This window comes from Lathyrus oleraceus, chromosome 1 (genome assembly GCF_024323335.1).
Source record: "Lathyrus oleraceus cultivar Zhongwan6 chromosome 1, CAAS_Psat_ZW6_1.0, whole genome shotgun sequence".
Taxonomy (NCBI): domain Eukaryota; kingdom Viridiplantae; phylum Streptophyta; class Magnoliopsida; order Fabales; family Fabaceae; genus Lathyrus; species Lathyrus oleraceus.
Window position 1 is genome coordinate 430,487,632 of NC_066579.1, and position 25,894 is coordinate 430,513,525.

A 25,894-nucleotide genomic window follows, 5' to 3' on the forward strand; every position below is an offset into this window, starting at 1 on the left:
ACCTCTTAAAAGAAAAATTTATCTATGATTTTCATTGGTCTAAAATAGGCAACTTAAATAAGAATATATCTTTTAAGGAGAACATCTCCATAGGCGGTCTTTATCTAATGGTTCATAATGGGTCCCACCGAACTAAATCATTTTAAAAGGAATCATCAAAATATTACTCTAATCATAAACTCTATTAGAATTCAGAAAAGGTCCCACAATTTTAATTCTATTTATTATATCAAAATAAAAAAAAATGATTTATCAAAAAATCGTTGCTTCTGGAGGAGAAAGTAACTCTAGATGGACAACTAGGCTGGTTAAAATGTGAAAAAGTCGGTTCATTCCTTGAAGAATTCCTAAAAACCTCCTCGAGGAGATGGTCTTAGTGGTGCTCACCCACCATAGTGAAAAGTCAATAACATCTCTAAATCTGTAACTTAAACTTCAAACGCACTAAAAATATGACCAATTCTTTGTTCTTTTGGTTTCGTGTGGTACCAAATTTAACTTCGGGATTTGGTACAAAAGTTAACTTTCAGACTTATTTGATATACATAGTTTGTTTGATTTTTTTGTTTATCCCATGAGTTTGACTTTTTTTTATTATGCTATGACTTTTCTAGTTTAATTAAAGATAAAATGTCTGACAATCAAGAAATATTGAGATATGTAAGGGTGCATATGGGTTGTGTAAATCCATAAAATCTTGTCAAATTCACCCAAACCAATCTAAAAAAGTGGATTTGACGGGTAAGTGAGTCAGTATGATTTTCGAAAATGAAAAATCACTCAAAATATACGAGTTTCAGATAAACCCAGATCCAACCCACAAAACCCACTCAACCCAAAAATTTACCATTAACTACTATATATTAGTTTGTTTTATTTTTTTATGTCTCTTAATGATTTGATATATGAACTAATATTTATATATTTATTATTAAAATTTGGTTGAAGATATTAATATTGAAGTTAAGACTTCTTTTTGAATTATGAAAGATATTAGATCAATGTTCTTGACTCTTTTTTTTTAAAGAATTTGATGAATGGTGACTTTGATGTATTCATACTTGGTTTCTTCAATTTAAGACTTTTATTTTATGAGTCATGATTTTTAATTATTTATGATATTGCACTTTGATTATTTTGATGTGAATACTAGTAAGTCCTGAGTAATTTGTGTAATTCTAGTTCTAGGTACTACCATAATACAACTGTGATTTTTGCGAATATTTTTATTATAAATTTTATAGAATGTTTAGACATTTGATGTTAAAAGAATAACGTTAATATGTCTAAAAAAAATTTCAAGAAAAAAATAGTTGGAATATTTTTTGAAAAACAATATGATACATCATTTATAATTATATAAAAAAAAAGAAAAAAATTTGGGAGACCCACTATCCAACCCAATCGAACCCATACATTTATGGTCTTACCAAACCGACTCAATGATATCATGAGTGGTTATTTAATCTCATCCAAACCGGTATACTCTACATGGGTTAGATTTTGGTTTTAGTCAAACCCAACCCAAACTAACCCATGTACACCCCTAGAGATATGGTAGAGTGACCTAGTATGCATCGTTGATGCCAATTCATTTGATATAGAAACATTGTCTTCTCAAATTCACGCATCTCCAACACCGTCTTTCTAGAAGCATGTGCCCCATGTCATTGCTGATGTTGCATGAGGTCTCTCAGACATCTCACTATTTTAACAATTATGCATACTATGTATAAATGATTTAAAATATAAAATTTATTAAAATATATCAAATTTTTAACAAATTTACTGTTTATGACAGAAACTTATGTCTTGAGGGTTAATCCGAAATTTAACATTCAAATTTTCCATTGAGTTGTGAAGTAAATATCCTATGATGAATTTAAAATATGTCAAGAATTTAGTTCGAAAGTTAATTTTCAAACTCATTTTTTCATCAATCTTTTAGCAAAATGAGAGTGACCCGCTTATAAAATGTTTTGCTATATATATTTGGACGTTAAAAAGTTAACTTTCTAAGCATAATAAATACATTTTCAAATAAGAGTAACTCTTCACCATTGAAGCACCGAAGAAGAGAAAAAACAACCAACCATTTTTAGTTTTTCACCACTATTTTTTTTTTAACGACAACTTGTTAGACTACACAATCCACAAGTACTTGGACCACACCACAAACATTAAAGTGTACTACCACATCCAAAACAGCTTTTCATGATTGTTATTTTAGTGTAATGGATATCATGGATGTGGGATATTTCTTCAATAGATAAACTTGATAATTATTATTCCAACTTTTTAAAGTGGCAACTCATAAAGCCTTTTGAAGTGCGTTTGTCTTGTTTTAAGTGGAAATGCAACTGTTTCCTCTTTTTCTCATCACTTTTGGAATTACTACTTTTCAAAACATATTTTCGAGCATAGAATCACTTTTTGTTACGATATCCAAAACAATTTGCTCGTTCTCTTGATGAGTTTTGTTCTGTTTGTTGCAAAACATGTTTAAATATTTTTAGAGAACACGCCATTCGACGCGTTTGCAATCGGTTGATTAAGATTAAATTGTCCAAATTCTAATGCAGTTATTAATTTACAAGTTTTAAATATTCATCAACACCAGTGATTAAATTTAAGAGAATGGTTTAGTTTTGGTCTTTGAAATTGTAAAGATTGATGTCGGTGAACAAAGTTTAAGGTCAATTTCTGAGAGTGTCCATACTGTTTTCCTTTAAAAGAAGAATACACTTTTTACTGATTTTTTTGAAAGGAGTGTAAGGTCTTCAATCATGTAAAGCAATATCAAAACTTTTTAAAAAAAGTTGATGTTCAATAAAACTAAGAATAATTGCAAATTTATGTTTTTAAGGCAACTAACAACATACTTCCATAATTCTGTCAGAAAAACAACATACTTCCTTAAAAAAGTGTAACAGATAATATTTTATTTTAGAGAGATATGTAATTATTATATTGATTCATGTCGATATATATATATATATATATATATATATATATATATATATATATATATATATATATATATATATATATATATATATATATATATATATATATATATATATATATATATATATATATATATATATATATATATATATATATATATATATATATATATATATATATATATATATATATGATAGTGAGGTTGATAACGGATAAACTATAGCGTTTGATAAATTAATTGTTTGAAAAATATAAAATAATATTTTTATATAAGAAATTAATAATTTTATTATTTTATTATATTATATTATTAAGTTAATTTTTATTCAATAAAAATATATGTATCCGTTTTCATCAACCAAGTCTCCAACCATGAAACAAATGTACTAATAAATACAGATAAGAAATAGTTTAATATAATAAAATTGCAATTTTGAATCAAGTTATATTAAATCAAAATAATAATAATAAAATTTATTGTCTAATATGTTGTAATAAAACTCCAATGTATTATAAATTTTTTTCGTCCCTCCTTCGTTCCTCAGACATTTCATTAATTTGAGAATTATCAAACAACATCTCAAAATTTATCATGAAGTATATAATTTATGTTGTTCAAAAAATGATATATATATATATATATATATATATATATATATATATATATATATATATATATATATATATATAAATAAGAGAAGGTATCCATTCAAGGGAAAAATATGTTTTGTTAAAATAATAAGGATATAAATTAAAGAAAAATAAAAAGTTACAAGTTTAAAAATTATTTCAAATAGTTTTTGACGAAAAACTATAAGTTAATATAAAAAACTATAGGCTAGGAAAAACTAAACAACACTTATCAAATAAAGCTTTTTTAATAAAATGAGTTGAAAAGTTAAAAGTTAAAAAATATAATTTTTTTCTCTTATAAACAATATCTATGTATATGAGTTGCTGATTTAATTGACAACTTTTCTTGGAGGATTCTGAATGTTATAGTCGGCCATGCCTCAAAATTGGTGGAGGTTACTCTTTCGGTAACTATTCCAAAAAGTCCTTCGTATGATGACCGTCTCAGTTGAAAATACTCTAAAGATGAGTCTCTTACGTCGAAGCAAGCTTATCAATTCCTTCATCCTTATAGACCTAAAATCCTTTTAGACAATTAAAAAAACTTTCCAGGCCCTATAATACGAAATCGTAGATTTTAGAAAGCGTGGAAACAAAACACAAAGACGAGAGCTTGAAAGCATCTCAATGAATCAAGTTGCATGAAATGATACATAAAACAACTACATGATAAATCATTTCTATCGCAAGTCAATTACATGACATCCAAAGCTGCTTGCAAACGAAGTGATTTAAAAACACGTTACTCAGATGATCTTAACAATGCATAATTGATTTCATGATGATTCCTGAAAATTGACACACTAAAGACCTAAGCTTATACATTAAAACACTATAAGCAAGGTCTAGCCTATATGGTACACAATCTATACAAATGCAAGTATGCAGTAGCAAATATGAAATGAATGAATACTTGTGAGGTAAACAGAAAGAGAAAGAGAAAGATACACAAAGATATATATTGCTTCGACATTCGTCCTCGCTTTGCCTACATGCACTCTTCAATAGATGATGCCATCGAAACATAATTACGATCTTCCACTACGATGAAAATATGATTACCATGTTTTGATTACAAGGAACTATCACACAACATTTCCTTCTGATGAAGCAGACACTAAATTGCTAACACAATACAAGATCCCACAAGATATTGATCTAATAACCTCACTATCCACTAACCTGCTCCAAGTATTCGTATGTGGCAATTTACCTGAACCTACTGATTTCCTGTATGAGTGGTTGCCACTAACTAAGCGTATATTGGACAACTCCTAACTTTGTTTGCTAGCAATCTTTCTTCAACACAACCAAAGAAGGATAACTTTCAACTCTGCCTTACAAACCATTGATACTTGATTCTGCCAAAGTCTTCCTTGGAGTATAATGGAAACTTCCCATCTTGTTAGATCGCTTCTTAATCCTAAACTGCACTCAAGAAACGATACTTGCACTTGTTACAAATAAAAAACCAGATTCACACTGTCACAGATGGAAAAATTACAGAGTTGCCATCATCCTTTATTTGTTCCTAAGGAACAGGGAAATAATGATAAAACCTAATGTTAAGGGTGAGAGACTAAGGCCCGTGAGTTGATTAAGTAAGGGAGTGTATTAGGCACCCCTCACTTCCATTGTACTTAATGGGATCCTCCTTTAAATTTAGGGTTAATGTGTTTGCCTAAGGGAATGTTTGCTTATGTTACTTATTTTATGCTTAGTTTATTTATTTACTAGGGATATGCCATTATTAAAAGAAAGTTTGATTAAAAAGAAGAGCACATAAAATGTTTTTGGTTATTGTACTTGCTAGAGTGCTACGACTTTATGCCTATGTACCCTCATGTTTGATGAAAGATCAGAGCATTGTAGTTCTTCTAAAAAATGTTTGTTTGTTTGTTTTTTTTAGATTGTGAAAATTATCAACGCATTGAGGGCGGAGAGATGTTTGATTTGGAAAATGCATTGATACACAAATGCAGAGGACTTATAGTTTGAATGTGTGAAGTTTATTTCAGTTGATTTGTTATTTGCAAATACATTATGGTTAATTTGATTAAAAAATAAATTAAATGTCATATGTCATAATTATTTTTAATATTGAGAAATATTAAACAAAGCTGAATTAGTAAAAGAAAGATTAATATTAAATTTTCATTACTTAAACCCTAATTCTTAACTATCTTAATTAAGTTAGTTGAACTCCTAACCACAACCCTTATATTGGTCATTAATCCTAACATTATCCTAATAAGACCTTAATTATAATAAAAATGTTTTTGTATTTTTTTCATTTTTTATTGATTATAATAAGATAAAAACTTTAATTAACAATTTTTTTTATTTTTTTAAAATTAATTTAATTGAAATTACTAATGTTAATCCTAAACTAATTAATCTAATAATATTATTTATTAAGAAAACAAAAATAAAGAAAATAAATAAACAAATAAATAAATAAAAACGCATGGGGGTTGTAAATTCAACTATACTAGCAATTGGCCAGTGATTGGGTGTGTGAATAGCAAAGGGTCTAGGCCCATTAAGTTGTTGGAGCCCAACACATATGAGGGTTCATAGAGGGAGAGAGTCAACGGTTGACTCTCTCTAAACCTCTTGATCCAAATTAGATGGCCCTGATAGGATGTGATCGTGGCCTTTGTTTGGAATTACTGGTCAAAGTACACGAGAGGGACGAGTACGATGTGAAGTCAACCTCTGACTATAGTGGACGTATGTGCGTGGAATAAAGTCAGAGTCAACCAATCGCGTGGCCATCAGGGGGCCACATGTTGGTGACACATGCGTTGATGGAGGGATTATAAGACCCCAATCCCTTCAGAAATGGATCGTTTTTTATCCTTATTTCTCTCTCTCTACACTCTCCCGTTCTCTCCTTCTCAGCCTCTAACTCCGACCACCCTATTTCCCATAACCCCGCCACATAAACCACTATAATACTCAGGTTTACGGTTGACATTTAATCGGAATCTTCAAACATTCAACCGGTGTTCAACAGGATGATGAACACCTACCTATAAACCATTTAGACCTAAGAACTCTAACTCCATCCTCAAGAACCCTAATCTTAAACACCTACCCAGACGAACCCTAAACCTAAAGTGATGAACCTTAACCCTAAAGAAGATGAACATTAATTTTCTTCCTTCGTCCAAACCCCAACCCAACCTAGATCAAACCTAAAACTACCCAGAATTAACCCAAACATACATCAAATCGTAGATCCTGATCCCCTCAATCTCAATCAACCATCAAAACAAACAAATCAAACAACAAGAACACATAAACTTTAAATCCCTTTATTCTGAACCCTAACCCTATTCAACAATACAAACCAAACATTGATATCAAACATCAAGCATACATATTTCAGCAACAATCAAGGTAAGGTTCAAAGGTACCAACCTTCAGAGACGAGACTCTCTCTGGTAAGATAACAACTCAATCCAATCTCTTTTATTTCCGTTTGTACTTTTTCTGTTTTTCTCTTCTTCTTATGACCCTTTCTTATCTCTTATGTGTGAGGTACTCTGAACTATGCTTGGAGGCGGAGCTCTGATAACTTAGAGCTTCGAGGTGATGACTATAAGTATCAAGAATAAGAGCTTTGGTATTGGTTGGGTTTGCCGCATCATGAATTCTTATTAGGTTTTTTTCGTCCTTAATCCTGTTTTAGGTTTAGTATTTATAGAATTAAGATTAGGTTTAGGGAATTAATCTGATTTATTATAATAGGAAATGTTCAATTTGATTGATATTGTAATTAATTCAAATTGAGATTTGATTAGATTTTGGGTTTTGAAGTCTGATGTATCTGGACTATTCTCTTTATAATTTGAATCATATAATGTATCTTTTGAATGAAATAGAAATACTCTGATTGAATTCAAAAACTACAAGTTTTGATCTATTGATTACGCATGTTTAGGGTTTCTGGGTGAATTGAGGAATTAGGGAAGAACCTAGGTCAAGATCTTGACCCATTTCAGTAATGGACTTTGGGTCTTACCTGATCCAGTTGGGTTATGGACTTTGGTCAATCATTTGACCCAATTGAATTGGGGCCTGGACTTGATTCGGTCAACATCTTGACCGATTTTAACAAATAATAATAATAAAAAACAATATCATTACCACTTTAATAGACTCTGAAAAATGACCATTAATAAAACAAAAATCCAATTAAATTAATTAATATTATAAACTAATCTAATATAATTAACTTAGTTAATCTAATAACAAAAATATAATTAATTTAATTAATATTACAAATTAATCAATACTTTATTAATCCAATTAATTTAATTAACCAATATCTAATTAATTTAATAACTAAAGGCTTTCTAAAAAAACAAAATGTTATGTTAAACTAAACCCTGGATTGTCCTAAATTAACAGTTAATCAAGATGGGATCAAAGACTTAAAAAGTCAAAATGGTTCCCCTATGACTTTTTAGGTCATCGGGGTTGATCAAATGATTTATACGGGCTTTGAACATGTTAGTGATCTAAATCCTAAGTTAGGGGAAGGGTGGTAAAAATTTGGGGTACGATAATTGCCCCTATTTAATCAGCTTCAAACTAGGAGGATGATGACAATTAGTCTTTATTATCCTGGGAGGAGATGATTAAACATAGTGAGAGACCCTAATTTTGACCCCATAGTTAGTAGATCCTGGGAACGAGCAATGATTGAACAATCCTTGATGCTCTGTTGATACCCAAACCAACCTATGATGGAACCCTGGTGATACCCTGTTGATTAATTTCAGCCCATCCGAGTGAAACTTGCATATGATTCCCATGATCATCTGATCATTTTACGGAAATCAGGTAGGACTCTGACGATCCTCCGGTCGTTGCTTGATAAGACCCTGGTAGAACCCATTTTCTTCAGCCCATCCGAATGAAACTTGCATACGATTCCCATGATCATCCGATCATTTTATGGAAATTGGGTAGGACTCTGACGATCCTCCAGCCATTGCAATTCCTATGATCAACCGATCATTTAGAATCTTGGTAGGACTCTGAAGATCCTCTGGTCGTTTCAATTTCGATGATCAACCGATCATTTGGAATCTTGGTAGGACTCTGACAATCCTTCGGTCGTTGCAATTCGTATGATCCACCGATTATTTGGAATCTTGGTAGGACTCTGAAGATCCTTTGTTTGTTGCAATTCCTATGATCAACCGATCACTTGAAATCTTGGTAGGACTTCGACGATCCTCAAGTCATTACAATTCCTATGATCAACCGATTATTTAGAATTTTGGCAGGACTCTGACGATCCTCCAATCGTTGTAATTCCTATGATCCATCGATCATTTGAAATCTTGGTAGTACTCTGAAGATCCTCCGGTTGTTGTATGTTAAAAGCCCGTGTATTTGATGGAACTTATTCTGTATGAGATAGTTTACCAAACTGGAGATGTGAGAGATGAACACCTGCTCACCGGTTGATAATGATCATTCAGGATAATCTATTTAATGAATATGTTATTTTGAAGACTCACTGTAAGTGAACTTGCAGGGGAAATCCTTTATTGAAAAGGTGTTTGTGGAAGTATTACTCACTAGGAAGGCCAATAAGCATTCCTTCTAGGGGAATTGTGCTGATATAGCTGGGGATTTAGATTTCTAGTAGTTGTCTCAAATCCTATGTCATGTTATGCATGTGCATGTGGATTCATGTTTTTGGAGTGATGTACATGCTTATGAATGATGCATTATTTGGGATAACACCTCTTTTATGATATGTATGATAAATATATGAAATTGTAGGATCAGGGTTTCTGTAACATTCCGACTCTCCGACCCCTTGAGACTTTGATATGTCCATGGAACGGGACATGATATTCTTGATATCTGAGACTGCTTTGCATGACTTGAAAGGAAAAGACTTTCGTGTTGGTTAAGTTGTGACTGTTGATTAGGGACCTTGTGTCTTGCTTCGGATGTAGTACTGGAAGACTACGGTCCCTTCGATGTTTCGAGATCAAGGCAAAATATGTTTTTGAAAGCTTTTTATTATACCCATGTTTCAATGTATTATCCAGAAATAATCAACATTTTGTAATCAAGCAGGAAAAATTAACACAAAGAAAAAGCTTTATTTATTGAATTTGACCCGTAAATTGGTGATAGTACATGAGGAAATAATTTCTATAATAGGAGATTATTGAAAAAGGAAAAAAGAAAATGGCAATGGAAACATATTTATTCATGTCCTTATTGAATCCAACACATTCTACTATCCTTAGGTCTTCGAGGTCACAATACTTTACTTCTGACGATGATGATTGAATTGATTGCTCCCATATGAATTCCTGTTGCAGTATGACTCAAGTGCTGCAGTCATATGCCTTTTGGATATCCCTAATTTTTTCCTAGATCGCTCTTTTCGAGTCTTAGTCCAACGGGGTGACATACCCTTTTCCCCCCTAAGCCGCCTTTTTGGGTTTTCGACTTATCATGTTATTATTTTTGCAAGTCTCTAATTTTTTCCTGGAATGCTCTTTCAAGTTTTCAATCCACTGGGACACCCTAATTTTTGCCTAAGTCGCCCTTTTGGGTTTTTGACTTAGCGGGCTTTTATCCTTTTTTTTCTAGGTGTAGTATTTCTTGACTGCGTTGGAGTTCACGTGTCGTGGTAGCTCTGCTCCATCCATGGTTGTGAGAATTAAGGCTCCGCCAGAGAAGTCCTTCTTCACGATGTATGTCCCTTCGTAGTTCAAAGTCCTATTACCATGAGATCTTTGTGGATGGGTACTATCTTCCTGAGCACTAGGTCACCTTCTTCGAACAGACGATGACGAAATTTCTTGTTGAACGCTTTCTTGAGCCTCCACTAATATAATTTCCCGTGACATAATGCAGCCATGCATGTTTCCTCTATGAGGTTCAATTGATCAAACATGGTTTGTACTTATTCCGCCTCATCCAATTTAGTCTCAATTAGGACTCTCAAAGAGGGGATCTCGACTTCGATAGGGAGTACTGCTTCAGTGTCATATACCAGAGAGAACAAGGTTACTCATGTCGAAGTGCGAACTGAAGTTCTATAACCATGTAGTGAGAAGGGTAATATCTCGTGCTAATCTTTGTAGGTTTTCATCATCTTCTGGATAATCTTTTTGATATTCTTGTTAGATGTCTCTATTACGCTGTTCATCTTTGGTCTGTAAGGTGATGAGCTATGGTTTTCAATCTTAAAACTTTTGCATAACTCGTCCATTAATTTTTTATAGATTCAACCCGTTATCAGTGATAATATTATTAGGAACACCGTAGCGACAAATAATCTCTTTCTTGATGAACTGTGCGATCACTTGTCTCGTCACTTTGGTGTAAGAAGCAACTTATACCTACTTGGTGAAGTAATTGATAACAACTAGAATGAATCAATGTTTGTTTGCATCTTTTGGCACGTGTACTTTATTTGCATAGAACTGGCACTTGTGACATTTCTTGACGTATTTAAAGCAATCGGTCTCCATAGTTAACCAATAATACACTGCTCTAAGAATTTTCTTAGTCATGGTGTGTCCATTGGCATGAGTTCCAAAGGATCCTTTATGAATCTCTTTGATAAGCATGTCTACTTTGTACCCATCTAGGCATCTGAGCAAGACCATGTCGTGATTTCTTTTGTAAAGTATATCACTGTTGAGGAAGAACATGGAGGCCAATCTTCTGAGTGTTTTCTTGTCTTCACTTGAGGCATTCACGTGGTAATCTTGTTTCTAGAGAAACTGTTTGATGTCTTAGAACCAAGCTGGTTTGTCTGGATTACCGATAAATCTTCATCTCCATATTTTTGATCAACGCGTCCTAGTTTCTACTCATTCCTCATGGTTCTTATTTATCTGATCAAAGCTACTTTGCGTGACTTTAATGAAATTCTGCAAGGTCTCTTCCAGTTGTGATGGCTTCCTTTGAAACTGAGCTTATTCTCTTTGTTTCATCCCTTGGTTGGCATTTAAATTATGATTATTATTCCAACAAAAATTTAGGTAATCTTTCCAACCCGGATTGTATGTGTTGGAATACGGGTTGTTCTTTTGAAAAATAGCAAACTAGACCTCATCACTTGTTCCTTACAACGAACACCTTCCATTCGCATGTTCTCTTCCACATAAATCACACCTAAGTGCTTGTACCTGACTCATGTTAACTCTACCTAAGATGCCTTCAGCTAGCTTTTTATTCAACAATTCAATTTGAACTAAAAGAGTAGTATGTGTATCAAGATGTAACATACCTTTAGGTGTGCCCACAGTTTCAAGCTTGACCGGCCTTTCACTTTTTAAACAGTATTCATTCATACACATGTTCTCAATGAGCTCTTTTACTTGTGGTTCGGTCATTTGGCGGATAGTACCTCCCGCAGAAGCATCCAATAACATGCGAGTTTGACTCCTGAGACCTTTGATGAAGTTTTGCATCTGCTCCATATTATTCATGTTGTGATTCAGGCATCTGCGCAACAAAATTTTGAATCTTTCCCAAGCGTCATAAAGTGACTCAATTTCCTGCTACTCAAAATTAACAATTTCAGCTCGGCGCTCGGTAAACTGAGTAGTAGTAGTAAAAACTCTTTCACGGAATTTATCCTCCAATTCCTTCCAAGTCCGAATTGTTCCATTCGGAAGGAAAAGCAACCGATCTTTCGCCTTTCCAATCACTGAGAATCCAAAAAACTTCAATTTAACTTGGTATTCAATGACATCAGTTGGTTTGCACATTGAAGTTGTTTCATACAAGCGTGCAAGATGCTCCCATGGGTCTCTAATCGCATTCCCGTCAAACGGATTTTCTCTTAAACCCGAAAGTACATAATTTTTAATATCAAACTTAGCAGGGTCTTCCGGTACAAACCCCTAGAAACTTATCCTTCATCAGTTCGTTTACATTAGTCTCTCGTAGTGAGGGGTTGTGCAACTGTCATGACTTCTTCTTCATAGTCAGAAGAACTTGATAATTACTCTTCTTTTGGTATTCCTTCATCCAGAGTTGTTGTTCCGACTACTTTTCTGAGAGCACGTGCGATTCTTTCAATTTCTGGATCCAATGGAATTAATGGTGATCTTGAACTGCACATACACAAACAAAAAATACCTCAGTAGCACTATGATAAACAAGATATTAAAACAAACATTAAAAAGACTAAAAATAAAAACAATTGCACAAACGTCGTATTGTTCAAAAATCAACAGTTCCCGGTAACGGCGCCAAAAACTTGATGACTTCTCGATAAGTGTATCGATAATATCGAAGTAATAAAAAAATCGAATCCGTAGGGACTGCCTCCAAGCAAGACAAAATGTGTGTGATTTATAAAAACTAGTAAAAATGGGGGGGGGGGGTGTTCAAGTTTTAATGTGAAAAATAAATAAACGAGTAAACAATGTCACGAAAGTAGTCAAGTTGTATTCTAGAATCCCCTATTCCTCTATTGTTGATGTTTGATGCCCTGTATGAATGATCTAGTCACTATAAGCCACGACGAATTAACAAAACCGTTATAGTCAATCCCTCACAAAATAACTTATTAACCACTACTCAGAGCTTTCTATCTCTAGTTCGCCAGCTTAAGCAGGGTTAGACGATGTATATAACATTAATTATCTTTGCCATTACTTAGGGTCTCCTATCCCTATTCAACCAGCGTAAGTACAACAATTTCCATAGGTCCAACACATAGACGAATAATCATTATTCCCTATATGCCCAAAATCAGATTGAAAGAGTATCTGACATAAAAAAGCATTATGAATAAGAAGCAATTGAATAAGATTATAGATCAATAGGTTCATACAATGGTCAAGTCAACATAGAATTCAACAATATAGAAATGGGTTCGTCATAACACAACCTGACCTATAGGAGTTTAGCTACTCATGATGCAATTAAAAATACCACAATTGATAGATGAAAATAACATAAGAAGTCCCTTGAAGTGATGGCCTCTAATGACTTCAAATGCTCTAAAAATCTCCACTTGTGCTCTCAAATTCGTGCTTCAATCTCCCAAAATTATAACCCTTGTGAAAGTTCAGAAAATCCTCTTTTAAAGGCGTTAGAATGGACCATAACCCGTAAAAAAACCCAGAAAAGTAACCATCGTGCGCTTGATACCTTGCATCGCGCGCGATGCAACTTTAAATGTCTTATCACATGCGTGATGGTGCGCGTGATTATTCCAGTGGTTGCACGTTTTTGCTCCTTTTTCACTCAAATTTTTATTTAGTCCACAATTTGCACACTTAGCTATTTTCTCCTCATTCTTTGATCATTCTTCTTCATATTTGCCCAACTTTCACTTGTTTTGCTCTGATTCATCGACTAAATATATGCAAGACGTTTGCTCATCATACCCCCACTCGCCCAATTATGGGAAACATGAGACAAGACGTTTATTGGTTAGAGAGAAGTCATATGGAGTAGATGATCTACATCTTTCCTGTGAAGTATGGATTCAATGGTCCACCATTGACTTGGTGGCGGTGATCCTTCCCGAGGAAACCCTAGGCCAAATGGCCTCTATAAATACCTCTTCCCAACGGAAGAAAAGGGATATCTCATAACTTACACACAATACCTAAAACAACACATTTACATATAGAGCCTCTCACCTCACGTGAGCAGGTCCTCTACACCACCGTAAACAATGTAACACCACCATATATGACTTCTCACCGCTGTGGGTAAATCCCTACCAATCTAAATTGTTATAAACCTACTAAGATCTCTGAGTATCCCCTACCCCTGTAGGGATACCACAAACACCTGTATTTTTACCAGTACAATAACTATAACATCTTCAACACACTTTGATATTAGCGAACCATCTGCAGTTGCATCTAATAATTTTTTTTATTACTCTAAAAGTCCATTGCGAAAGATATGGATCTTGGTCAAGTATATCTCCACCTGTCCCTCCACGTACATTTTTGTTTTCGATAAAAAATGTGAGATCTATTGAGTAGAAAATCTTAAGCAGAAAATCTACTCCTTGCATTTTCTAAATTAATATAATCAATTTTAGATTTTAACATCAGAAAAACATCAACAACAAAAACAAAAATAACAGATTGATATTCCAAAAATAATATTTCATATAATTATTAGACCAAGAGGTTTATAGTAGAATTATAATAAATTACATCTAATTTCAAATACAAGAAAAGTTAGTTCCTCATAGTGTTGGTAGATTTACACAAAGATGAAGTGTGTATGAAATTGCATCCAAGCTCGATTCTTCAAGAATAGCGAGCTCCACCTTGATATTTCATATGCTCGTGTCTTTCTGTATGTTTATGTAACTTTTAAAAAAATTATATCTCTATATTTATGATTTGAACTTCTATTTACAGAATTTGAGCTTGTTACATTTTGCTTAGAAAAATATATGCTCGCCTCGTACGTTAAAGTTCCTTCACTCTGAAGTATTTGTCAGGTCATCCACATGAGATACTAAACCACTATGATTTTTTGTAAGTTGTCTGACTCACCCCACGAGATAAGCTTCCTTTTACCTTGATCATTAATCATTAATCCTTTAAACTCTTTGAATTTCACTCGCTAGGCCATTGTTTGCTAAGAAAAGTGTGGGAAATGCCTTGAAAGTACTAAATCTTATTGGAATCTTAGCAATTCTAGTACATATGTAAATTGGGGGTTCTATTATGGTTTCTTGAAAAATAAGTTAATAAATTCCCTATTATGATATAGAAATAAACTAAATTCAAGCACTTAGACAATTTTTTAAAAATTTGTGATCATAAAAAAATCATTAAAAATAAAAGCATATTTTGGTGAAATACATCATCAAATAAAGAAAGAAGAATTACAAAAACATTAATTATTTTTACACGAAGCTTATTAAAACTAGCATGTCTTTTAAAAAGAAAGAAGACTAATGTTAAGGCATACCTCAAAAGGCTATTGAAATAAAAAATGAATTATTAAACTATTACAAAAACTTGATTAAATAAAATGATTTCTAAAGATTTTTAAAAAGAGATTATATGATGAAAAATAAGATAGTAGATAAAAAGATATAAGAAAACAAAGAGTTAAAAGGATAAGTAAGGAACACACCAACTTTATCTTGCTTACCAGGAGACCTATGTTTAGTCCCTAAGAGTAGCACTTGATATTTTCACTATCTATTTGAGTTTTTTTTTCCAAATTTAGTAACAATCTTTTCCACTAAGATTTCATCTCAAATTCAACTTGCAATATTTATATTATATCAGTTCAAGAGAATATTCTTCTCTTGCTCTCTTGCTTTTACAATCACACATCAGAAGTTACAACAGAGGATTATACAAGTTGTTAGTGTTAGTAAGTGGTTACTCTCTCAACATTAAAACTATTCGAGTGTATATGAAAATTTTAAGAGCAAGTTGAGAGCAGAAGAAAATGAGTTTTTTCTCAAAATTTGTGTATTTTAAAATGAACAAAAAAAACATCATTTTATAGTAAAAGATATAGACAAATAAGGAAATTTTAGAAAAGTCAAATCCGATCCATAACCAATTATGCTAGGACACTAATTGATTAGAAACAAGAAAAAAAAGGAAAGTGTTGCTAAATCTGAATTATAATTGATTATTAGATATACATATATAACTAAGCGATACACCCCTCATAGTTGATTACAATACTATCATAATTAGTAATAGGTTGAGTTTTGCTTCATTATCGATTATGCTTAGTTTAAAAATAATTTGATTATTTCCAAAGTATTTTTAAGAAAAATTTGTAAAAAGAGATGAAAATTTGAAAAATATTTTGTGATAGTGGGTATAATTTTAGTGCTTATTGAGCAACACTCTTAATTTATGCATTGATCCTAAAAGATATAAAACTTGAGTTTCAAATTAGATGACTTGCTTTCAACATTTAGGTTTATTTTTTAAAGTAATTTTTTGCATTTGATCTTTATTTGAGTCAACCATAAAAAACTTCACGCTTTTTAATTTAAGTTATTATTTTTTAATTATTTAATGATATTTATGATAATGTAGTCTATACCTCTTTGAAATCATCAAAGTCTGTTAAGCACATAAAATTATAGTAATTAACATTATACGGGGAGAAGGGAAGAGAAGAGAGTGGCTCAATTAATTTGAGCTAAGAGTTAAAGGAGTTGGAGAGTTCTTGTGTAATATCCCAAAATTTTCTAAGTATGGCTAATAATTTTATTTGACAAGACTAGGAGAAGATGACAATACTAGGAGAAGATGATATGCTTATAACTTAATGGGCTAGTAGAACTCATTAGTAAATTTGAATTGGAACCAAGGGAAAAGGAGTCTTTATGGATTCTATATAAGCATTGTTAAGACCAATTATCCTCATTCTTCACATGTTTTTCCCTTTCTAACAAATCATAAGTTTGAGAGAATGTTGTTAGAGAGAGATGGGGAGAGATGAACTGGGAGGAGAAGAGAGGAATAAGTTCTTGAGCTCATCATTCTCAATCTTTAATTCATGAGGGAGATATTGAATCAAGCTTGAGGAAAACCAAGGTTAAAGAATAGATTCTGCAGCAGCATCATCTTCTCATCATCTCTTTAAATTCATAATTTAGAATCAAAATAAGTTTAAGAAAACTTTAATGAGCCACTTCTTTCACGAGGAGTTCTTGAAGAATTGGAAAAAGATCATCAAGTTGGTCATCATCATCTCCATCAACACCAACTCAAATTTCCAAGTTTTATCTTTTAACATGTGGGGTTCTTAGATAGATGGGTAGTATCACCTAGGAGGGAAATTGCATGTTGGGGACCAAGGATTTGAGTACTCTACTGACATGTCTAATTAATTATATTTTTCTTGATTGCATGAATAGATGTTATAATTAGGATTGTAATGTTTTGGCATTGTTCCGTGCTTGATATGTATCCTTAACATGTTTGGATTGTGTGTGAATATGGATATCTGGAAATTCTGGGTGCAAAAATGAGTTTTGTTCTGGTTTTTTCGCTTAGCCACAAATGGCTGGCTAAGCGAGCCTTCAAGAGTGGAAAAATTGGGTTTTCTGGCTTTCTCGCTTAGCCACGTATGGCTAGCTAAGCGAGATATTTATTTGACATTACTTTAACGTGGCTAACTGAGCCTAGTGATGCAAGAATTTTAGTGGGATTGGTCATTGTGTATCTTGAGTTTCGTAACTCCGGCTGAGACGTGGTCAGTTGTGTTAGAGAGCTAAGACAAAAAGATATAATATAATGAGGTTTCCATGGTCTTTTCCATCCCTAAGAACATGTAGGTGCCTCTCATACTTATGTATAATGTGATATAATACGATAGGAATACGTAGGTATCTCTCATACTTATGTATGATATGATATACTACGATAAGAATATGTAGGTGTCTCTCATACTTATGTATTATGCAATATACTACAATAAGAATATGTAGGTGTCTCTCATAATTATGTATGATTTGATATACTATGATAAGAATACATAGGTGCATTCCATACTAATGTATGATGCGGTATACTATGATAAGAATACATATGTATCTCTCATACTTATGTATAATATGATATACTACAATAAGAATACATATATGCCTCTCATGCTTATGTATGATGTGATATACTGTGATAAGAATACGTAGGTGTCTCTCGTACTATGTATGATGTGATATACTATGATAATTATAAGTGGGCGTCTCATATATATATATATATATATATATATATATATATATATATATATATATATATATATATATATATATATATATATATATATATATATACCATGATAAGCTAGCATAAGTGGTGCCTCTCATGTTCAGGCGTGATGCGATATACCACGTAATTTATAGTATATTAGTGTACCTTGTGTAATTATGTGTGAACGAGATAAAGTAAAATATTGTGAGGAACCTTAGGGAATTGATTCATGAATAATTCCATAACCAAGAGGACTCCTAAGATAGGAGAACTCCACTTAGATAAGTTGTATCTCATCCCATGTTAAATATTTCAGGTAGCTCAACTCAAAAAAGAGGTAAAGGCACAATGTCTCGAAGAATTAGAAGACATAAGTTGTTTATGTTCCGCTATGTTGTTATCTATTTGTAGTATCTTCTTGTACTAGATGTCTCTATCATGTATTTGTATGATCTTATACTTATTTATTACATGCATTGGATGTCATTTAGATGCTTTTGATTGTACTCAGTACCAGTTTAACATTTCATATAGTATGATTCTAGACACATGTTATTTGGGTTGTTATAATTGGTATCAGAGCAAGTCGATTCTCTATCCAACCATGAGACATCACTAGCAATTCTCTTCTTCCTCACATGTGTGTGTTCCTAGCCTGACTCTACTATCATATTGTTCAATTATTGAGCCAGATCAACTCATTGATTGTATACATGATCATAAGGATTAGGGAAGAGCCTCCACGAGGACATGTAATACCAAAGGTAACCCTAACTCAAGTAGTAATATAAGTCGATTAAGCATGAGAGTGTTGAGAATTGTCAGACATAGATAGTGCAGCAGATGCGATATGGTCAACAGTCTCAAACTCCATGGAAGGAGTTGCGGAACTAGAAACTTCCAAGAATTTCTATTAGAAGGAAGTGAATATTCTAGATGGTTTGTCTGACACATGAATCATCTATAAAAGATAACACTTTTAGGTATAAGAGTAGATGGTAGGAATGTTCTATTTCAAGAAATCAAGTCACTTGGAAAGGAAGTGTCCTAAGTGGAAAATCCAAGAGTCACCAGTGAGAAAATACAGTAAGCGAATCCCATGGAGAGACTGAGTTCTGAATAAGTTGTGATTCCTTATCTAGTGGTTGTTACCAGTTACAAATAATAATTAGGGGGACCTGTTGGGCAAATGAAAATATGTCAAGGGGTTGAGGCAGAAAGACCAGACTTCTCTAATTACTCTGATATGTAGTAAATACCAAATGGATAAGGAGTTAGGTCGTGACTCTACTCAATTGTATTCTATTGATGAAGATGTCCTTGTAAAGGGTCGACAATGTTGCTAAATATATTGAATCTCACACTGGGTAAGACCAAGAAGAGGGAATGAGTCTCACCTTGTGCTAGTAGGATATGGTATCTTGTAATACTAGACTAGATGAGTTAGATTTTATCAATTCGTCAAACATTTGGTAATGTTATACTTACTCATGGAGTACCGGAAATCGAGTACCGACCGAGAAAACATGGGCGTGAGGTCCAGTTTAGGAAAATCCTTTGTACTAAGTTGGTGGAATTAGCTATTGTATTGCCTTATTTATTCGAGCCTACCTAAGTACTATGACTATGCTAGGTGGGTGTTGAGGTGAATGAATTTTCAAGGTAAATTTGACCATATTCCAGACCAGATATGATTCATCTAACCCTGAGTAACACCATAGAACTACACTAGACGTTAGGTGATTAGGTGTGTAGAGACTAGTGGTATTTTATAGTATTGGCATGATGATAGCGGGCCCTAATGTTAGACTTGAGCCATGGTATGGGATAGTCCTTGGAATCTCATATGCGTGTAATATGTGGATAACCAGATGCATAGCATAAAGATGTAAGTTGGTATAGTCTGGCCAAGCCTTGATTGATCATGTCCAGAATGGGTTAACTCGAGTGTGTGGAACTTGTAGGTTTTGGTATTCCTAAGGAGTGTGACTGGAAGGAATTGATAGGAAATGACCTCGAGGGAGATATGTTAAGTTATCTAACTATCGTGACTATATGATATGGGTGGAGATCATTGTACAATGATGTGTAGTTCAGTTGAGTACATGGACTCAGAATTAGACCCCTTGTTAGGGCTTCCAAACGAGTATAGTGTTGCAGTATCATTAATGTGCACATGATGCGTGAGTTCTCCTTTTCAGTCAAGGGTGGGATTATAATGATCCCCGTCCCAATGTATGATTCTGATTATATATTCGTGAGAGGTAGATTCAAATTCTTGTAAGGTAGAGTAGGGTGATCAATGATTCGTATGTCACACTCGACAATTGAGAACTACATGTGAGTTTTTGATTGCATTGTATCCTTTATATTTCATATTTGTGTTATGTTATTCGGAATTCATTGTGACAATCATGTTGTATTGTTGTGTTCATGCGTGTATTTATGTTTAGGAATTTTCCTTTAATATGTATGTCATTCTATGTGAGTGTTATCTTGGTGATGTTATTATCTTTGCAAACCTTCTCTATGTGTTATTTTTGTTTTTGCGTGATTCAAGATACTTCTCATGATTTGCTTTGTTTCTTTTTGATGTTGTCAAAGAGGGAGAAGCAAGATAAAGTTGGGATACATATATTCAGGGGGAGTATTTCATTGAAAACACGAATGCATCGTCTCAAGTTTTGCCATCATCAAAAATGGGGAGTATGTGAGTGCAACTTCCTTTAGATGTATTATGTATGATGTCAAAACTATAATACTTTAGCTTTAATGTATATTGGACGGTATCCTCTGATTCTCTATATGCATCTTAGAATTGGGAAGCATAAAAGAATTCGGAAACAACTTGGAAAAGGTCTCATGCATAAAAAATATATGAAAAATATTTTTTTATGAAGAATTGCATTATATGTTGACACATGTGTCTATAGGTTGACACATGATGTCTACAGGTCGACACATGTTGTCTACAAGTCGACCTATAGAAACATTTTCACTGATATAGGTCGAAACATACATTCTACAGGTCGACACCTATACTATAGTATTAAAGCCTATAACTTCTTTTTCATGTGCTGACTCCTCAGGTCAATACTTCGAAAGCACATAACTATTACAGGTCGACGCATGACCTTGAACAGGTCGACACATAGATCTTATAGACCTACCTATATGATAACTTTTTTGAAAATTTCATATTTTCTCCAGGCTATTTGCTTTCCTTTTTGCCTCCATTCACCCATACATATAGATACTTCATACATGCATCATTCTCTAGTAAGGTTTCTAGAGTGAGTAAAACCTACATGAATCCAGGATTTCAAAGAAACTCATCATTTTCAATTTAACCTATGTATACACGCAATCAAATTACACATAATCATTTTTTGATCGGGTCCCATCTAGATTAGGATTGTTAACGTCCAATTAGATTTGTTGTACCAAGAATATTTGGTTGAGATCCTTGAGGGATTCAAATCAAAAAATTGATGTGGGGTTTTCCTTCAATATCTTTAGGGTTTAAAGGTTTTGGACAAGATTGTGCAATTTGGATCCGATTGAGTGAAAGCCTTGGGACTAGGTGTGTCGTGCAATGGAGTAGTGTGAAACGGTGGATCGTGTTGACAAATCTTAGGCTCAACAAGTATGCGTTTGGGATTAATTCAGTCGGGTGAAAGCCTTGAGACAACGAGGTCGTGCAAGGAAGTAGCAACAACAGGTGAATTGAAGCGGCATTGTTGGTGTCTTGATCAATCTTTGATCAAGGTTTTTTGGAGGGATAGAGTCAAGAACAAACTTAGGGTTTTGGGGATTTGATTACTCATCTCTTATATACATACATTTGCAAAGTAATATTTATTATAATAATATCTCAATTCGAATTCGAATTGAGGGCATACGTATCCATAGCGAGATCGATTGGGGAACTGCCTATACAAATCCTTGTGTATTCTCTCTCTCTCTCTCTCTCTCTCTCTCTCTCTCTCTCTATATATATATATATATATATATATATATATATATATATATATATATATATATATATATATATATATATATATATATATAATATTATTTTTTGGTTCGCAATTTGTTGATTACTTTGATCTCTTGATCAAAATTGTTTGGATAATAATTTTTGAATTATTTGTGAAATTTGTGTTGTTGTAGTAATCACATACCATTTGGTAGTTATTTGATTTCTAAGAACTACAAACACTAAATAAACATCCAAACTTTGTTAATCGCACGCAAAGTGTTCGATAAATTGTGCCAACTAGTTTTTTGTGTGTTGTTAATATTTGAGATAGATTTTTACTATTGTAGAATATTCGATTAGTTGTGCTTAATTGTTATTGATTGACTTATGGATTATTATCATAACATTGACACCTTCACGCAAATCTGAGGTATTCAATAATAGGTTCGGTTAGACATTTTTTTGATCCGGGAAATATTTGTAACTTCCTGCCGCGCCATAAATTTTTTAAGTTAAGTTTTTGGGTAAATTTCTAACTTGGGATATATCCCCCCCTCCCTTCCCCCTCTCTAGATCTAAGCCTATCGTCTAATAAAACTCACGTCAGGTGTTTCAAAACAGTCGAGAAGGGAGTAGGTCATTCGTCCAGTCTCTTATTTTGTATTCAAGATGCAAAGTTTTTATACAATTATACTTTTCGGGAAAAAGACGACGAGAACTTTACGAACGGTAAGTAAAAGGAGATATTTTTTTAGTAACCCTGTTGGGAATGCCATATAGGAGTCTTATAAAGGTTCAACCGAGGTTGATTTTTTTTAAAGATGCCAACAAGGATTAGGCTTTGAAGGTTGACCAATAAAGAGTATTATTTAGAAGAAACGGCTAAACAAAATATTTGGACTTTGATGAAGATAACAAGGAGGGGTACAAACGATGTTTGGGCTTTGTGGAGAAGTAGGGCCAAATTCAACAAGACTTGGGCTTTATGGGTATGGAATGCCAAATTCAACAGTATTTGGGCTTTATGGATATGGAGGGTCAAGTTCAATACAATTTGGGTTGGCTAGAGAAGAAAGGCCAAATTCAACCAGATTTGGGATTTATGGATATGGAGGGTCAAATTCAACATAATTTGGGCTGACAAGAGAAGAAAGGTCAAATTCAACAAGATTTGGGCTTTATGGATATGGAAGGACAAATTCAACATAATTTGGGTTGGCTGGAGAAGAAAGGCCAAATTCAACAAGATTTGGGCTTTATGGATATGGATATCCAAATTCAACATAATTTGGACTGTCTAGAGAAGAAAGACCAAATTTAACAAGATTTGGGCTTTATGGATATGGAGGGCCAAATTCAACACAATTTAGGCTGGCTAGAGAAGAAGGGCTAAACACAAGGCTTATGCTTTACTAGGGAGGATGGGTTAAACATAAAGTTTAGGCTTTGTAGGGGAAGAATGGCTAAACCTAAAAGTTTAGGCTTTAAGTTGGGGATACAGGGCCAAATGCAACAGGATTTGGGCTTCTTGCTGGATATGAAAGGCTAAGCGTGCAACTTAGGCTTGCTGGGGAAGAAGGGTTAAATCTGAAGTTTAGGCTTTATGGATTGGTCAAACACAAGTTTGTGTTTTTGATGGGGATGGGCCAAATCGGACATCTGGGCTTTATGCGGAAGAGAGGCCAAATCCGACATTTGGGCTTAATGTGGAATAAGGTTAAACGTGAGTTTTAGGCTTTTGCTGAGAATTGGCCAAACGAAAATTTGGGATTTAAAGATAGAGGGGTTAAACTACGAGTTTAGGCTCTGTTGGAGACAGAGATATTGATCAAACTAACAGTTTGAACTTGAAGGGCTGAATACAAAGTTTAGGCCTTGAGCTGGGGAATTGACCAAACGCAAAGTTTTAGGATTAGAGGGCTAAAAAGCAAAGTTTAGGCTTACCAGGGAGATCAGGGGATAAACAACAAGGTTTAGGCTTATATGGGAATTGGATAAACGAAGGTTCAGGCTTGAAAGGTATAGAACATTAAACAAACAGTTCAAACTTGTTGGGAAGTTTGCCAAACACAAAGCTTAGGCTTAGGGGATAGAGGAGACTAAACGACAGTTTAGACCTACTGGGGAGTTGGCCAGACACAAGGCTTGGGCTTAAAAGATGTGGCTAAATAACAAGGATTAGGCTGAACGAGAAAATTGGGGGATAAACAACAAGGTTTAGGATTTGAAAAGAACAATGGGGGTTAAACGCACGATTTAGACCTGCTTGAGGAATCTGGGGCTAAACAATAACGTTCATGATTACTGGGGAAGATGGCCAAACACAAAGTTTGGGCTTGATGCAAGAATCATGGCTAAACAACGGTATAAGCTTTAAAGATAGAGGCCAAATAGAATTTGGGATTGAAAGATATAGGGGGCTAAACAATCAGGTTTAGGATTGAGAGGGGGGCTAAACGACAATTTAGACTTACTTAGGGGATATTAGGGGCTAAACAATAGAGTTTAGGCTTGAATAAGGTAATGGGCAAACAAAATTTGAGCTTGAAAAGATTTAAAGGAAGGTCTAAACACAATTTAGGTTCAATGGAGCAGGGGCTAAATGAAAGTCTAGGCTTAAATAAGGTAGTGGCCAAACAGAATTTGGGCTTGAATAGGAATACGGCTAAATAATGGTTTAGGCTCACTGGAGAAAAATAGGCTAAACGCAGGGTTTAGACTTGAACAAAGGTAGTGGCCAAACGAGATTTGGGCTTGAAAGAGAGTATGGTTAAATAATGGTTTAGGCTGAGACAGGTTTGTAGAAAGGTTTTATAAGAGTGCCAATTACAACTGGGCTTTTACAAGGGGCCAACGGGGTTGGGCCTTAGAAAGATGCCAATGGAATTGAGCTTTGGAAAGGTGTCAACGGAATTGGGCTTTGTAGAATTTTGCTAGATAGCAATTGGGCTTTGAAGAAGTTTGCCAGATAGAATTTGGGCTATGAAGAAGTTTGTTAGACAGGAACTAGGCTTTGGCATGCTATGTGAAATGGTAACTTTGATGTAGGAACGAAAACCTCATGGTGTCCCAAGGCACAATGACAAGGATGAAGTTTTCGAAACATGGCTACCCACACCGGTGTCGCATCCGCGAAAAACAACCAGCGGGCTAAAACAAAATAAACAGAGCCGCCACCGTGCGTTATTTATCCCAAAAGAGGGAAAGGAAACGCTCGAAGTAAACCTGGAAAAGACATGGTCTCGCGACCAAAGAGAGATGGGATCGAGAGTCGATTATGCGAAGGGAAGGTATTAGCACCCCTACGCATCCGTCGTACTCGACGGGATCCACGCTCAGAAAGATAGAAGAAAGGTTGCTAAACACTGCTCAAAAGAACGCACACACACACTGGAAAGAAACACAGATGGAATAAGAGGGGAAAGGGCTCGCTAGGATATCGCATCCTATGCCTACGTATCTCATCTGGAATGAGAATCAGAGCTACCTTAGTTCGGCTCACGCACGCCAAACAAAACCACATAGGAAACCGACTGCCAATCGCTGGGCTTACGTCAGACTCCACACAAACAGGCAAACATGGAAA

General features: G+C 34.0%; 1 protein-coding gene across 1 annotated transcript in view; it reads left to right on the forward strand.

Annotated features, from left to right (window-relative positions):
• Positions 1–5,698, forward strand: part of LOC127079800 (KH domain-containing protein At4g18375) — a 49,343-nt gene extending 43,645 nt beyond the window's left edge. The window contains exon 8 of the mRNA XM_051020181.1: positions 5,510–5,698. Coding sequence (XP_050876138.1) covers positions 5,510–5,569 — 60 coding nt within the window. The 3' untranslated portion in view covers positions 5,570–5,698. The remainder of the gene's footprint in view (positions 1–5,509) is intronic.
• Positions 5,699–25,894: the final 20,196 nt, after the last annotated feature.